Raw genomic sequence first — 15,768 nt, 5'->3', positions numbered from 1 at the left:
ATGTCAGCAATGGAAGATGCTCCAGAACACTTGTCACCTGCTCTGATTCTGTAGAATCTGCTTCCTGTCCTTCAGTAGCTCCACCTACATCAGTTTTCTTTGAAAGTTAGTTTGGGGATCTGGTCATTTATGTAAAAAGGTGATACCATTGTTGTAATTTATGTGGCTAAATAAGGTCTTTGTTTTCACTGTTGAAGCTTTTTACGTCTTTTCTTATCCTTCATATTTGAATCTTCTTATCTTGCATACAAGAAGACAACTGGAATCTTGTTTTCCCTCATATGTCTTTCAGTAATATATTACCTTTAATTATGTGGTTATTACAAAGGAACATGTAATGTTATTTCAACTCTGAACTGAAATAATAACATATGTTGTTAGAGCTGGTTGGGAATTTTTTGACCAAGTATTTATTTTCCTTACAATTGCAAATTACCAAAGTCAAAACTTTTCAAAGGAACAAACTAGCATCAACTAACAATTTTTGGGAAGAGTCTTCAGTTCCAGCATCTAATTGCCAGTCGAAACCAGAGAAATACTCAAAATACTGAGTACTGTAGGGTCAGTGTTATTTTTGGCATGTGAAGAACTCAAGCACGGGGCCTTTGTTCTTTGTTATTTAAACCAGAGACTTGAAGCGAGATCTTGAATCTAACGAGTGAATGCCCTGAACCAGAAGTTAAAGCGCATTCTCTTTTTACTCTAAATATTTTCTCCTTTAGAAATTTCATCTTGTTGAAATAATGGAAGGCCACAGAGATGCAGAGTACAGCCTAGTGAAAAAGACCCTTGATTAACTTTGAGTTAGTCCTTGCTTCATTTTATATACTCAGATATTTCCACAAAGTGGAACAGCTCCTTTGAGAGGAAAAAACCCACAGAATAATCATTTAGTCTTGTGAAATGGAAAGAATGGCAATGCCCTCAATAGCGAGTTAACTTTGGGATGCATTCCTCTTTCTCTTTCCTTTTCCTACTCCCAGTTTTCCTGAAGTGCTTCCTGCCCAGCTCTACCTGTTGCTCTGTGCAAGCTGTCCCAGCAATGGTCTAATGTTGTTGCAGAATTGTTCTGTGCCGTAAATGCAGATTTCTGAGTGATGTAGAGTCTGTGTTCCTCTACTCAATTTTCTGTATAGAAGTTGTGTAAATGCTTATGAAAATGTCGAAAGCTCTAATGGATTGTGATTTTGCTTACATCAATTTTATGATGAAGTAAATATTTGATGTCTGACAGACACACATAAATGGTACGTGACAATTCATCTCAAATTATGAGTGACATGTATTCCACTCATACTTGCCCCTGCTGTAAAATACTGCTCCTCTCATACTACTGCTCTGTGTTACCTTTCTTCTGTCGAAGATTTTGTGAATGTTTGCTAGACTGAATTGCCACAAATGTTCCCTTGTCTTTGTGTGCATTTCTTCACCCTGTCCCCGCTGTCCTGCCTCTTTGAAATAAAGGTGTTATAAACTCTACTTTTGTGATCAGGTTTTACTATTAAATTACTATTTTACTATTACATTACTAAACTATTTCGGAACTTTTGAGAGTCTGATTTGGGGGAAAAAAAAGGTATATTTTATCTTTCTAGAATTTTTTATTATTATTTATTTATTTATTGCTTGAGTTTAGTTTCCCCTCAGTGACCTTGAGCTTGCTTAGTATTCCATCTTTAGAAACAAGCAAAGATGTTTAATTCTCTTTCAAGTTGCACAAGCTGGACATAACTAGTAGGTAATAGGCAAGATACCTAACCTTGTTTTGCTAGTGTGCCAAAATGCTGACCTGTGTTACCCCTAGCTTTGCGTTATTACCATTCTAAATATCTCTTCGGAATCAACTCTGATGTTCATTATCACACATCATACTGGAAATGCTTGATTGCTTACAAGGTATTTGGAAACTTTTGGAAAGCTTTGTTGCATGGATCTTTTTGTCCATTAAAGCTTATTTGTTCTGTGACAAACAGCCAGAATATGTCATATCTGCCTGCAAAAATAATAATGAGGCATGCATATATTGTTTTCTAGATGTGTAGAAATAAATAAGCACACAAACACTCTGTGATTCAAGAACAAAGAGAAGAACATCCTACTCTTGGGAGTGTCAGAGGCTTGCTTTTATCTGTCGTTAGTTGTCAGGACTACAAAACAATATATATACTACAAACGTGACCCAGCTGGCTTTAATATTGCTGTTTCAGTGTCAGTGTGAAAATAGAGTCACACCGAGTTCCCTGAAACTAGAAGGTTACCAATACCTGAATAAGGCAGCTGAAAGCTTGTTCAGCTGTCTGCAGTATGAATATTCATGCATTGCAAATTCACTCCAGTTTGATTACAGATACCTAGAATTTATCTAAAAATTAATAATAATAATAATAATAATAAAATTTGTAGTTTGCAAGTTTAAAAATCAACAGTGTGTTACACTGGTATGGGTATCATATGGGCGGATGCTTTAGGAATCTGCTCAGTGTAGCTTGAAAATGTTCACCTTCCAAATGGTATCACTTTCCCTCTGACATTTCCTTTCCAAGACTATGGCATATGCATTATCTTCTGTGCTGTTTGCTTTTTTCATCTGTTTGGCTGCTTCTCAGCCTCCCTGAGAGTGCATGGTAGGCTTTTTACTACCAAACAGCACCTCTTCCCTGTCCCTTCCCTGGTCATCAGTGGGTTTTGTTTTGTACTAAAACTGGGTAATGAAATGTAACGCTGTTTGAAAGGAAGCCTTCCACAGTTTGTAGTCATCAATATTTTGTTTGAGAAATAAGCCTGCTGAACTACGAGTTTATGAAACCAAGTATTTCCACTCTTTTTTTTTTTCTTACTGATGTTGAATTATAGAGGGGGTGTACATATGAAGTATGTATACATACATATAATGTATACTTTTTTTGTAAAGCCGTAACATGGTGATCCTAGTAGTTGCAGTTGCTTCTGCTTTGTATTCTGTATATAAAATGGTAGACCTGGGTTTTATTCCAGCTAATAAACCCTACCCTGTAACTGTATAACTGCCAACAGTTATTTATTGTTTGTTCACATTTCTTTGGAAGAAAACTATAGACATTTCAATAACTCCTCCATTAGACCCAAATCTTGCTCACGTAATTGTGAGCAGTTCTCTGAAGAGAACAGTATTGTGGTAGCTAGAGGATTTCTGACCCAGCTCCCTGCTGAGATTAAGCGTAATGAAGAATAACTTAAGCTGAAGCGTGAGGAATTGCTTCCAGAAAAGAGCTGTGTACAGTATGGGTGTATGTGTGGTAGCATGAATACAGCACGCTTCTTACTTTCTTAAGTCTATATTAAAGCACAGCAGCTTGCCTGCCCCATGCATGTTTGCTGCTATACCTTGATGCACCTGCACAAGGTTGGATGCCTTTCCTGCCCAAAGGGAGATAAATGCTAGTGACAGTGTTAGTCACAGCATTTCTCTTGTTCCTATGTCTTTTTCCAAGTATCTTTGACCAGCATAACCAATGTGATCTATATTATGTGTCCTAAGCATGCAAAAGATGCATTAAAAAAAAAAAAAAAAAAAAAAGAGTAAATAATGGAGAAGAGCACATTTTGCTTTTAATTTCTGATTGAGGACAAGTTCTGTCCATGAGGACTTTTCTCTATGGCTGGTCTTACCTGCTAGTAAAAGAGGCATTGTGTAACAGGCTCTGGTATAACCGCTTGCTCTCCAGACCTGAAGCTTGATGCAAAAGACCAAGACTTGGCAATTACACTGTACGAACTGCGGTGTGACTACACGACTGATTTTTTTCTGATCATCTTTTTTATTTTTTCATTTTTCCCTGTCCTGTCCACTGTCTGAAACCCATCTTTTGGGATGCCTGAAATACCCCAGTGTTTTATCTCATCGATCCAAATGTTCCGCTCTATTTTTACTCATTACAAAATCCTGGTGTTGAAGCTTCCTGCTGTAATGCTATATATGTTCGCTCTCTTGATATAATGAGCATGTGTTTTGAAGCAGTTGCTTCTCAAGGTCAGTGCTTTTTCAGACAACTGTACTGCAATATGAGTCATAGGAGTTAATGACATAAACCCGTTGGTGTAAAACCACTGCCTTTTGGGTAAGCAGCAGCTGAAAATGAGCAGAGTTCTCAGCCTCTTACTTTTCTCCACCGTCTGGTCACTGGAGTCATAATGAGGGAATTTATGGCACAGAGTTCCACTTCTTTCTGCTCATCTGCTGTTGGGAGCACTTTTCATGTCCAGGTTCATTGGACCAAATAAAAGAATTACACTTGACTGAATCTGTCTGAAAGTGTGGCAAAAGTTGTCCCAGGTTTTATTCTGAAGATTAAGTTCACCTTTAAAACATAGAGTATTTCCACTGAAGGTTGGATGTTGGAGCAGAATAGCCATAGCAAGACACTGACATTTTAAAGGAGAGTGCAGAGTAACCACACAGGACTTAAGATCTGAGACTGGTCCTTCGATAGGCAGCGTAGTCTCCGGGTTGGTAATTTTCACTGGGGCTGTGGTTTGGGGTGTGTCTGCAGATATCAATGTGCAATAGCTCATTTGGGGAAAGGTGTGAGCAATTCTCAGCCCCATTCAGATGACTTTCAGAGTACGGGCAAGATATCCGGGGCATTGGGTTTCCTCTAAGGTTTTCTAATAGATCGAGGAAGATGAAACTCCCCAAAATAAATATCATTTAGTAAATAATTCAGTAGTTATTTTGCCTGTGCGAAGTCATTCTTGAGAGTTGACAGATTCTGTACAGCTTTCAGTAGTGTTTACTTCTGGGCTTTCTCCTTGATGTTTTAGATGAATAATACAAAGCTTACTGCTGTTATGCAATGATACCAAATCCAGGGAAGTGACATAAGCAGGAACCTTTAGCAATGCAGGATCTCTAAAATATGTCATAGAAACGTAAAATACTGAAGTAAGAGATTTTTTCCCATATCACCTTTCCCATTTCAGATTTTCACATCTTGTCTATCACATTGAATGCTTCAATGTTTTGTTGTTGTTTTTTTTAATCTAAATTTAAATCACAAGAAATCTAAACTAGGAAAATTCCCACCATTTCTTCCGTCTATAAATCTTTCCCCTACGCACATTTATCTTACTCAATAATTGCACTTTATTACAGTGTTTAAACACTGCATGCATTTCCATAGAACCAAGTAACATTTTTGTCTATTTTGGGTAGAATTTGAGGAACTGATCAAAGCCTGTTTGAGAGTGAAGACACTCTTATCAATAAGAGGCATCTCTAGTCATTCCCACTGCAATTATGTGTTTCCCATTTGCTTGGGAAAAAAATGTCAGCTTGGCATGTAGTAGCAGCTGAATCACCAGCTTGCAGCATAGTGCTGTAAGCCAGATTTAGAACCCAAAGACAACTATAGCAAATTATTGCTACATTACAGTTGCTCCAAGAAAAGCTGCTTTTCCTCGTCATCCAGAGCCCTGAGAACTGTAGCCGTCCATCAGGTTTTGCAGCAAGACAGCAAAATAATTTCATTTTTGTTTTCAAACACCTCAAGGCTAAAAAGGGCTATTAGAGCACCAAGTATGACCTCCACTGTGTTAGCTGCCATTAAATGCCATCAGTTCTCTGGGGTCGAAGCCCAGTTGTGTACCCAGCAGGAGTTTATGCAGTCCTGATCTGAAATGTCAGATTTCAAAAACTACCAAAAAGATGCCCATCTACTTCACTAAAGAGTTACTTCTGGTGGTTAATAATCCTCATTATTAAAATCGGTGCCTTACGTACAACAGGGCTTCTGTGGCCTCATCATGTACCTACTTGTTATGTCTTTGCCCTCCGCTTTAACCATTGAGTACTCTGTAATTTCTTCCTGGATAATTACCTGCACGCCGCAACCAAGGAAACCAGAAATGCTGGAGTTTGTGTTTTTTAACATACTAAAGACTTGGAAATCTCTGACTATTTTAATGCAGGCTGTTCTTTCTACCTCTGTGAAACTTCCCTCTGCCTTTTCCAGTTTTCGTAATACTTTAAAGGGCACTAGAACTGCATTCAGCTCTGACTCACCACTGTCCTACATAAGCCATCTTTTTACTCTATATCAGGACTTGACATACATAGTTTGCTGCATATGCTTTAAGTAAGTAACATGCCATTTATCAGCTGTGGATAATTCATCTGTAAACAAGACCTCAGGTGGAAATAAATACAATTCCAACTTCAGGCAAGTCAACTGTTCCACTTTGGGGTCATCTCTTTTTGCCAGCACTGTCTCACCCATGCATAACAAAATAACTGAAGTATTTAAGTTGAAATGGACAGCAATAGATCCCCAGACTTCCTTGATGGTAAATTTGGAACCATGTCAGCAAAGGTCAGGAATTTTGATTGAAATTGCTTTCTGCCTGGCAAACTTTGCAACTCCTGGCTCTCCAGCAGGCAGAGGATAAACTGGACCGGTGCTTTCATACTTCCTCATCTTTTGTATGTTCTCTAAGTTATGATTTCAGTTTTTCTAAAAGGCCTTTGGTGTAAATACTTTGGTTGGAATATTAAATTCTGGCTTAAAAGAAAATGAAGTAGAAATGCATGCTTGCCTTTCCCCTAAATAACTATTTAGTGGTTTGAGCTAGTAATTTTACCCTAACACTGTGTTCTTCCTATTCCATTTAATAAGGTTATCTATCCGTTATTTGTATAGTAACCCTTGAACCAATGAATGCTAAAATACTAAGAATCTTAGTGCTTTAACCGTTAATTTTCATTCTTTGGCTTAAGGTCTCATTATTATGCAGAAATTGCATAGCGTCAAAATAAAATCTATCTTACCATACCTTATCTCATGTCTAGGAAAAGTCCTGAAAATCTTAACAGTCACTCTGAACAGCTTAAGGAGAAAGAAAAGCAAGGTTTTTTCAGGGCAATAAAAAAGAAAAAGAAGAAATCTCAAACCGTAAGTATGCAGTTATTTATGAAAGAAAATATATGTATCAGTTTTAAATGGCACTATTCTAATATGCTAGGCCACTACAGTACATTTCTATTATTTGTGGTCACACCTGCGTGTATGTATTTGTTATTGCTTTATTTTCTGTTTTCACTATATGACAGTCAGATACACGTGCTATATATGTCCTTGTGTTCAATCAGATACTTCAGCATCCAATTTAGGTGCAGCTTTTAAGCAGATATTGCAGCAGATTCTTTTGCAGTATATGGTGATGCCGTTCAAAGAGCAGAAATGCATTATTGTCCTCAGAGCTTGAAAAACTTCAGACTCCCGTTAGGAAGGAGATCAAACTGCTGTAAAAGAGAATTCTTTAGGACCCTTTTCGTGGCACTCTCTTGATGACAACTTCTGTCTTGAAAAACTTCAGTTGCCATATTTCTGTAACTGGAATTGCAGTTAGGATTTTGAAGGTTCTTGAAAGGAGGTAAATCGTGCTTACTCACTGTAGTTACAAGAGGCTCTGGACAAAGTTAATGGTACTGCAGGGTGAAGGAGAGTAACTAAATTTAAATATCTTCTGTTTCAGACTGAGGTGTTGTGATCTGGGTTTTGGTGGAAGGCTGATCTGCTGAAAGTTGGGGGAGCGGAGTGTTTGTCCACTTTTGTTGGTTTAATTTCCCTTGAACTGCATGGAATGTGTGCACGTGTGTGTTAACTGGCACACAAAATGCACCATATCTTCTTGCTGGCCAGGTTTTAGGGCAGTGACTCCTCCTCCTGAGCTTGTTCACCTTGAGACCTGTACTCAGTTCAGCTACAACCTTTTGCATTACACAGTGGAACAAAATACCTAGATTAAGACTCTGGGATTATCTGATATCAAAATGTCCATGAAAGGATAGCACACCTAAAGCCACTTGTTCCAGTGATGTATTTTCCAAAAAAAAAGATGTTAAATCTGCTCTTTTTCAGATATCAGCCATTCAGACTTGGTGGTAGGGAGCACTTTAAAAGCCTAGCCGATACATTAAGTAGCAAATACTGCCAGATTAAACTACATGAGTGAAGGAGAGACTGAGTTGAGTTGTGTTGCAACTTAAAATCCAGCACTTCCTAAAACACTGAATGACAAGCACCTTGATCTGCAGCCACTGAAAAAATCCCTAGTTACAAGCCAAGGCAGATTTATATATATCCTTACTCCTATTTCTTCTCATTCTTAAAGAGAGGGAAAGAAAGAGAGGGGGAGAGAGAGAGGGAAGAAACTGCAATGTCTAGTAAGAAGTAGTGTTCAGAAAGATACGTAAAATTCCTGAATTGAGAGAGTGATAAAACTCTCATCTACAAACTTGCTGACATCAACTTGATCCAAAAGAATAGTTCACATTTCTACTTACAGTTGATTACAAGACAGTCTGTAGGGGCAGCCTGTGCATGCCATGATATGTACAAGTGTCTGTCTCACGGTTTGTTAGTTGAGGAAGTCTACCTAACAAACACTGAGACATTCCTTAGGGTCTTCCAGTAGTAAAACCTACACCCATAGTAAAAGCTCTTGGCAACCATGTGAATGTTTTCTATGAATTCATGTTAAAAAATCTAACATAGAGCTTGTGACTATCTGAGTTTTTTGGTTTTTGTTTCTGAAGTTTACAATTCTTACGCATTCCTAGGAGTGTCTCATTCTACCTATGTACTCTGATAAAAACTTTCTGCAGCAAGTAACAAACTGGGCCAGAGAACAGTCATAATGGGAAGCATGCCGTAGAGTTTAAGAGGGTGCTAATATCACATTCACTAGTTATTATTTACTTCTGATATTCTTCGGAAAGTCTCATTTTGCTGGTGATTATCATAAGAGTCACAAAGGTGACTGAAGTTGAATTGAAGGTATCTTCTTAATAATGCCATTCTCAAAATTCCCGATAGCTCAGAACTGATACGATTTGTTGTCATGTCCTTGTTCAGAGTTGTTCCCATTAACCATCTCACTAGAGTTCTCCAGGTGCAGTTCTCCATGGAATTAATAATCATTATTATCTGCCATGGGAACCCTTTGCAATACTGTTTCTGCAGAGCTGCTCTTATTTTTTAATATCTATATATTAAAATAATATCTGTATATTATCTATATTATATATTATATCTATATATATATTTTAATATCTATGAATGCTGTGTATGGTGTCAACATGCCCTGTATTTAGGCAAAATCAGACTTTGACACGTACTATGAGCAATGGGGCTGAAGAAATTACATCCTTTGGAAACAAACAGAAGCAAATGAGCATTTCTTCTAGTGATGCTTTAATTCCTTTATAATATTCTGCACTGCAAACTGGAAATTCTTCTGACCATAGAGTTTCTAAAGAAGCTACGTTATTTAGTGTCTTTGTCTTTCATTAACTTGCATAGTACCTAGAAGATGAAAAGCTTGTTTGAAGCCCTTCTCTTCTGGTGATGCACCCGTTATTCTATTTAGCCGTATGATCATTAGACTGTATTGTAAAGTTTAATTTTGGTAGGCAAAATAATGCTTGTTTGTACCTCATCTGGGGAGAAATCTTGTTCATAATTTTAATTCTTGATAGTTTATTATTATCATTATTATTAATAATAATTTCATTTACTGCTATGTTCTTTGACTGTATTAGGGCAGTAAAACTGAAACAGGCAGTGCTCTTGCAGTTGTACATCAAGTTGCTGAAGTCGTATTTTGGTCAGAACTGAAATAATTAATCTTGGAGCTCTAGCTCTTTTCAAACGCTAGAAGTAGAACACTTGTATTTTTTCCAGAGGTCATTATTAATTGCTCATGCTGAAACTGATTGCTAATATTATTAGTATATCTTTGATATTTCACCTATATAAAAATAAGAAGTGGCATATAATGGTAGATCCTTATCATAGGAGTTCCAAAACTCAGTAAAGTCAACAAGACATGCCTGCAGTTTTTAAAAGGCTTTGAAACGCACTCTGCATTACTAATGGGAAATGGATATAAGAATACGTGTACTGATCTCTTTTTCCATGCTTTATATGCACTGAGCTCCTTGAATTTATTCCATGCACTTTTCTTTATTGAATCATTATATTTTCCTGAAGCAGATTATACATAGGGTTGATACTTGGTACCATTGGAACTACAAAGTAAAGTAATGAATTTATATGGTAAGGACGGGTCTCTTGCGTTGAAATGCTATGCATTTAGATTTTGTATCTTATATTACAGACAGACTCAACCAACGCGGAGAATCCAAGCATCAAGAAATCCCTCTTTCCTCTTTTTAATTCAAAGAATAATTTAAAGCATAGTTCTTCTTTGAAAAAGCTTCCTGTAGTCACTCTACCCATGGTATTAATTTTTAAGTACAGTAGCTCTGTCAAATGCTCCAGTAAACTTGTTTTACTGACTACAGCAGCATGTGTTTTATTTTCATGGGGTCACTTTCTCTTCATGCCAGTTAAGTATCTTGGGCCAGTTCGATAAATTGAAGTAAAATTGGCAGTTCTGTTTCAGTAGACCGTGTCTGAAGACAAGTGGTTTTGGACTATCTGATATACTGAAAGTGCAGCGTATGCCGATCCAGAGAAACTGCGTATGTCTGAAACTAAAAATATTCTGTCCACTTCAATCAGGAAAAACAATTCACTCGGTTTGGTTCGTAGCTATATTGGAAATGCATTTTCTGTGTCAGCTGCTCCGTTACACATGAATTTAATTAAATATTAATATTAACAGATTATCTGAAATACCAATTCTAGCTCATGTTTTTACTGCATTTTTGTTTGTCCCGATTGTTCACGTTAAAAAGACAGCTTCCATTTAAAAATATGTCCAACTGAGTTGTCCTTTTTGTCCTTTGTTTTTGCTTAAAGCTCTTGAAGTCTCTATGTTAGCCATAGAACTTGAATTTGCATTTTGTTTTCTTAGGGTTGTTGAGTTTTTCAGTTTGTACTTTGTTTTGGGATATCTGTGGAGGAGCAGAAAGATGGGGAAAGGAAAAGCTCTTGTTTTGTGATGGCAAAGTCAGGCGGACGCCACTTCAGACATGACTTTGATCTGCCTCACTCAGGAACAAATTTATAGAACTGATCCATGGTCTTAACTGCAGTGTGGAATGCTTTTACATGAAGATGAGGCTCAACGATTTCTTTATTTTTGGTTGATTTTTTTGGGAGCCCTGTTTAACTGCTCTCTCTTACAACAAATAACACTAACAGCATGTGAATGCTTTACGGGCTAAGGGTATAGCAAATCTGCATGACCTGTGCAGCCACTTATTCTTACTGTGGGGAAAATACTGAAAGGACATTGCAATTCTGCTGCAGTAATCAGCTTTACTTGCATTATGTAATTAACTGGGGGAAAAAATGATTTACAAATATTCTGTAGAATATATTGAGAGAGCAGTATCTAATGTTTTGTTGCAGATGCCTGGCACTGATGGTCAGGATCTCCTGGCGTTACAGAAAGCCATTCATTCTTCTAATCACCAGAGCAGCAGGCAGAAGGATTGGCATCCCGAGAAGATGACAGAAATCCAGCCTCATGTAAGTGGCATTATCACTTCCCTGTATTCAAACACCTGAGGTACCTCGAAAACTTTTTCTCTGGTGAATTTGACATTATTGCATTGACATGATTGCATTTGACATTATTTCCTATCTGTCCCAGTCCATGCTCTCTAAATGTAAAACATATACCTGTAGCCTTGTGATTTGAAAATCTGGACATGAATGACAGGAAAGAGGGGCTGAGTGTCCCCGTGTCAGTCTTTGAGCCTTTAGAGATATTGGTTACGTGTTAAATGCAAACAGCCTTTCAGTGCACACCCGCAGTAGACACCGCAGTGCTGTGGAGAGGCCCTGAAGTGATCTCTTCAAGGTGTGGTGCACCTCAGCAGCGCTGATGGGCCTGCAGAGCCCTGTGAGCACAGCCCTGTGAGCACACCCCTGTGCCTTAGCTGGCATAGGCTGCTGGCTTTGCAGGCTGGATCGCTGGAGCGTCACTGCACAAATGCTGCTTTATTTTCTCCATCTCACAAACCAGCTCGAGGGGCAGAAGTTGGGAGGCAGCTTCTGTGCCATTATGACATTGAAAAAGAGGATTCATTGCAGCTGCTGTGTTTGAAGAAGCAAATTTTTCTGTGAGCTGAGGAGTTTAATGGAGTTGTTATCCTGCCATTTTGTGTACTCGGGCTTACCCTGGCACTTGTTGCCCATTTCAGTAGCCCCACGTGTCCCTTTTCCTTCCAGCTGCTCACCAGCTAAAGAAGCTATGACGGTTAAGAGCTGCTGGCAGACAAGATATCTGACCGCCGATTTCTGCCAGCCTATCAGTGCAGATAGTAACTCGGGTTTGAACCATAATGTGAAAATATTTTTCTCGAGTGTGTTTTCTCAGCTTGGAAGGAAATATGCCACGTGAGTACATATTAAAAGTGAAAAAGTCCTGTGAAGTTCAAGGATGTTTTATTTAAGACGTGACGGCTTTGTTAAAGGAAGTCTGGTATGATACAATAACAAGAGAGCAGAAGGTCAAGCGCTTTTCCCATGTCTTTCAGAGCCAGCCATTAAAATCTCTGCGAAAGCTACTGCACCTCTCTTCAAATCATTCTGTCCCTGCTGAGCCTCGCTTCCAACCCTTACCAAGTCAGCCGGCCAAACCTGCTTTTTCTGAAGTGCGAATTCACCCCATGAGTCAAAGCTCCAGCAGCAGCAGCAGCAACGCACGGCAAGAGCCGCAGCCAAAGAGCCGGCCAACGCTGCAGATCCCGAGCCAGCTGGAGCCCACCTGGCACGTCTCCCCCGTCAACAGGAGCGCCAGCGATGGGCCCCCCTACTCCGAGCAGCCGCCTTCCAAGAGTGGACAGAACGGGCACACGTATAACCGAACAAACCGGTCACGAATGCCAAATCTGAATGATCTAAAAGAGACAGCCTTGTAATTGCTCCAGAAGATAGGCCAGTTCACGTGGAGGTCATCGTAGGGGAATGGTGGTAGTTCTGGTGATGGTAAGACTGTACTTTCAGCTTTATAAAGGTGTGCAATATGTACATGTGGAGCCACGCTATTTGGCACCACGATGAGAGTCAGGGATTATACAGTAAAATGAGTCGATTTAGGAATTACTAGTCATCAGAAATGTCACTGGACGAGAGGCAGAGTGTGCCATTCAGGGAGAAAAATGTATTGCCATTTTCTCTCATTTACATTCCAGCTTAGTGCACATCTCTGTTGGAAAGCTGGGAGATTTCTGGTATGTGTTGGCACTTAGAAGGGTGAAAACATTCATGTGCAGACCTATGCCCTTACTACATTTTTTGCTGCCTAGTTAAAACAGTGGGTTTTATGTGATAAAAGTGTATCCCCATTAAGGGTTTAAAGTTAAATCGTACGTCTTAAATTTGTTTTTTAAACTTCCATATTTGATAGGATTTGTAATATTTATTTATGATGACCTAATATCGTACTGTTATAATCATATCTTTTATGTTATAATGTAAAGTTATTTGGAGCTGTTTGAAACATTGTGAAGCAGTGCAACAGCTACAGTAGTTTCTATAAAAAAAAACTAACGGTAACATTTATATATTGCATCAGGAGTATTTTATTCTATATATAAATATATATATAAATGGGAAATAACTGTCTGTTTTTTAAATATACTCATTTAAAAGAAAAGTATTGTTATGACACTATCTGCCATATTTTTATACATTTGTGATATAAAGTGCAGTATTATACTTCTAATAAAAGGAAGTTGAATGTCGATATAAATGTGACTGTAACAGTATGAATCTTGCTCAGCTACGAGAGCCCAGCATTACAGGAATTACTGGTAACAAACAAAAGACATCGTTCAATTCCGAGCGTTATAATGGGCTGTTTTGTTGGAGGTATTGGCTAAATGTAAGAGACTGCAGAACTGTACAATAATCTAAGTGTGGTATGTTCTCCCCTGTATCCCTAGCTTTCCTAATAATACTAATGAGATTTCTGCATCTGCATCGAGAGACTAGAGCCCCAGGACGACTTGTGTTGGTTTCTTGTCTTTTTTTTCCTCTAAAGAGATAAAGTGCCCCACGACTACAAGCTAAAGCAGGTGCTGTTCCACTTAATAGTAGGGGTGAAAACCAAAGAAACATAGCATGAATTGCAAGTGAAATGCCACACTTTCACATTTGATGCATAGCATGGCACTGCAGATCATGGTATGAGCTTTTATGCATATGTGTATTTTACATCTTGTTAGCAGTCTATTAACTACTAAGATAAACACTGTATTTAAATTAAAAGTACTCTTGCACTTTTTTATTATATTTCAGGATGTATTTTAAAGCTCCACATCTGATATTTGGATGTTGAGGGAGAAGGTTGCCGTGCAGCTTAATTTCTCCTTAGATCTTACTGTCCTGATATTCCCACGCTCAGTTCAGTGACCAGTCTCAGCAAAACACTAGATCTTGGGTTCCAGTCTCCTATACGGCGCTGTCAAAACTGCCTTTGCATTGGTGAAGATCAAGTGTAGCAAGTATATGACCTGATTCCTCTATTGCTAATGGCAAAATAAACTAAAGTTGAGTCATTAGGAGTTAAAAGAATTATGCTGGTCTAAACTTTTGTGCAATAGGAGGAGAGTCGGGCCTGTAGTGTCAGAACAATACAATCTTTCCGTTTTAAACGCGTTCATTCAACTCCCTCATTACTCTGCAGCATAGTTCACTCTCTATATTGTGTCCTCATAAGACACGTGTACCTGCCAATGTGTTGTCTGTTCCAAAAAGAGATTAACCTGAATGTAAACTTGATGATTTAGCCATAGATGTTAACAGAAGTAGCCAGACAGTAAGAGCTGAACTTCCTACTTTGATACCATGCAAATTGGACGTGATGGTCGGTACCTCTTGAATCATACCAAAGTTCTAACAATAACTGATTTGGCACCACCGCTTTAAAATCTTTCTTATACAGTATGAAGGGATGGTACGTCAGGTTTGTCCAGGGCAAGAAGTAAGTCTACTAAGTTAGAGAAGTTGCAAAATAATAAGATTTCTTTGTCAATTGCCTGCAAGAAATGTGTGTGTGATTTTCTATAGATATTTATGGTATATACTATATTTATATATGCTGTAGTATATAAATAATGTATTTATGTATCATATATAAATACAGTAGATATGAAAGGATACTCAGATTCTGATAAGTTCAGTGGGCATCCAGGAAAGACACTGCGATATTTACTGGTCTTTGCGATCAAGGGAATGGCATTGTATTGTAGAAGTCTCTTGGATTCCCCAGTTCATCACAGACAGTTCACTCCTGTTGTCTGCTTTGAAATGAGCTGATGCCACTGAAATCCCTCACGAGAGCGTTGCCTAAGAGTGGGGCTCTCAGCAGTACAACACAAATGCCTCGAAGTGAGCATTCATACCAAGCCCTTCTGAACCTTATGGATATATTTCCTTTTGCCTCTACATGAATTTTATATTGACAGTAAGAGCTTCGTGCCGCAGATGATTGTACTGGGCTGTCCATGGCTATTCAGTTTTCTACCAAGGAAAAATGTTTCCCAAGGGTTGGTTGGTTCTTTTTTTTTCCTCCCCTCGGTACCCATTGAGTTGAACCAGGGTAATCTCTGACTGTAAATAGAGCTGTTTGAAGTAGTTAGCAAAGCTTCAAGAGTGACCTAAAGAATGTTCAAGTGTTTGGTGGCCCATATTTACAAAACGCTGTGTCTATTTTCGTACTGCTTATTCTTCTCGACAAACCGCAACAGATTTAAGTTTAATACCAAACTGTGTTGGACATACGTAGTATTTATTTTCTTTGTTCTGTTAG

General features: G+C 38.4%; 1 protein-coding gene across 13 annotated transcripts in view; it reads left to right on the top strand.

Annotated features, from left to right (window-relative positions):
- The window catches only part of CDKL5 (cyclin dependent kinase like 5), a 114,758-nt gene extending 100,537 nt beyond the window's left edge, over positions 1-14,221 (top strand). For 10 of the 13 annotated variants that reach the window (XM_072329657.1, XM_072329642.1, XM_072329609.1 and 7 more), the window contains 4 exons: positions 6,824-6,926; positions 10,156-10,278; positions 11,358-11,477; positions 12,491-13,011. In XM_072329657.1, the coding sequence (XP_072185758.1) occupies positions 6,824-6,926; positions 10,156-10,278; positions 11,358-11,477; positions 12,491-12,874 (730 nt within the window). In that variant the 3' untranslated portion in view covers positions 12,875-13,011. Of the gene's footprint in view, positions 1-6,823; positions 6,927-10,155; positions 10,279-11,357; positions 11,478-12,490 lie in introns of all 13 variants that reach the window. The other 3 variants (XM_072329694.1, XM_072329687.1, XM_072329703.1) reach the window with 2 other exon arrangements.
- The last annotated feature ends 1,547 nt before the right edge of the window (positions 14,222-15,768 follow it).

Source organism: Excalfactoria chinensis, chromosome 1 (assembly GCF_039878825.1).
Source record: "Excalfactoria chinensis isolate bCotChi1 chromosome 1, bCotChi1.hap2, whole genome shotgun sequence".
Taxonomy (NCBI): domain Eukaryota; kingdom Metazoa; phylum Chordata; class Aves; order Galliformes; family Phasianidae; genus Excalfactoria; species Excalfactoria chinensis.
This window is presented reverse-complemented; position numbering and strand designations above follow the sequence as displayed.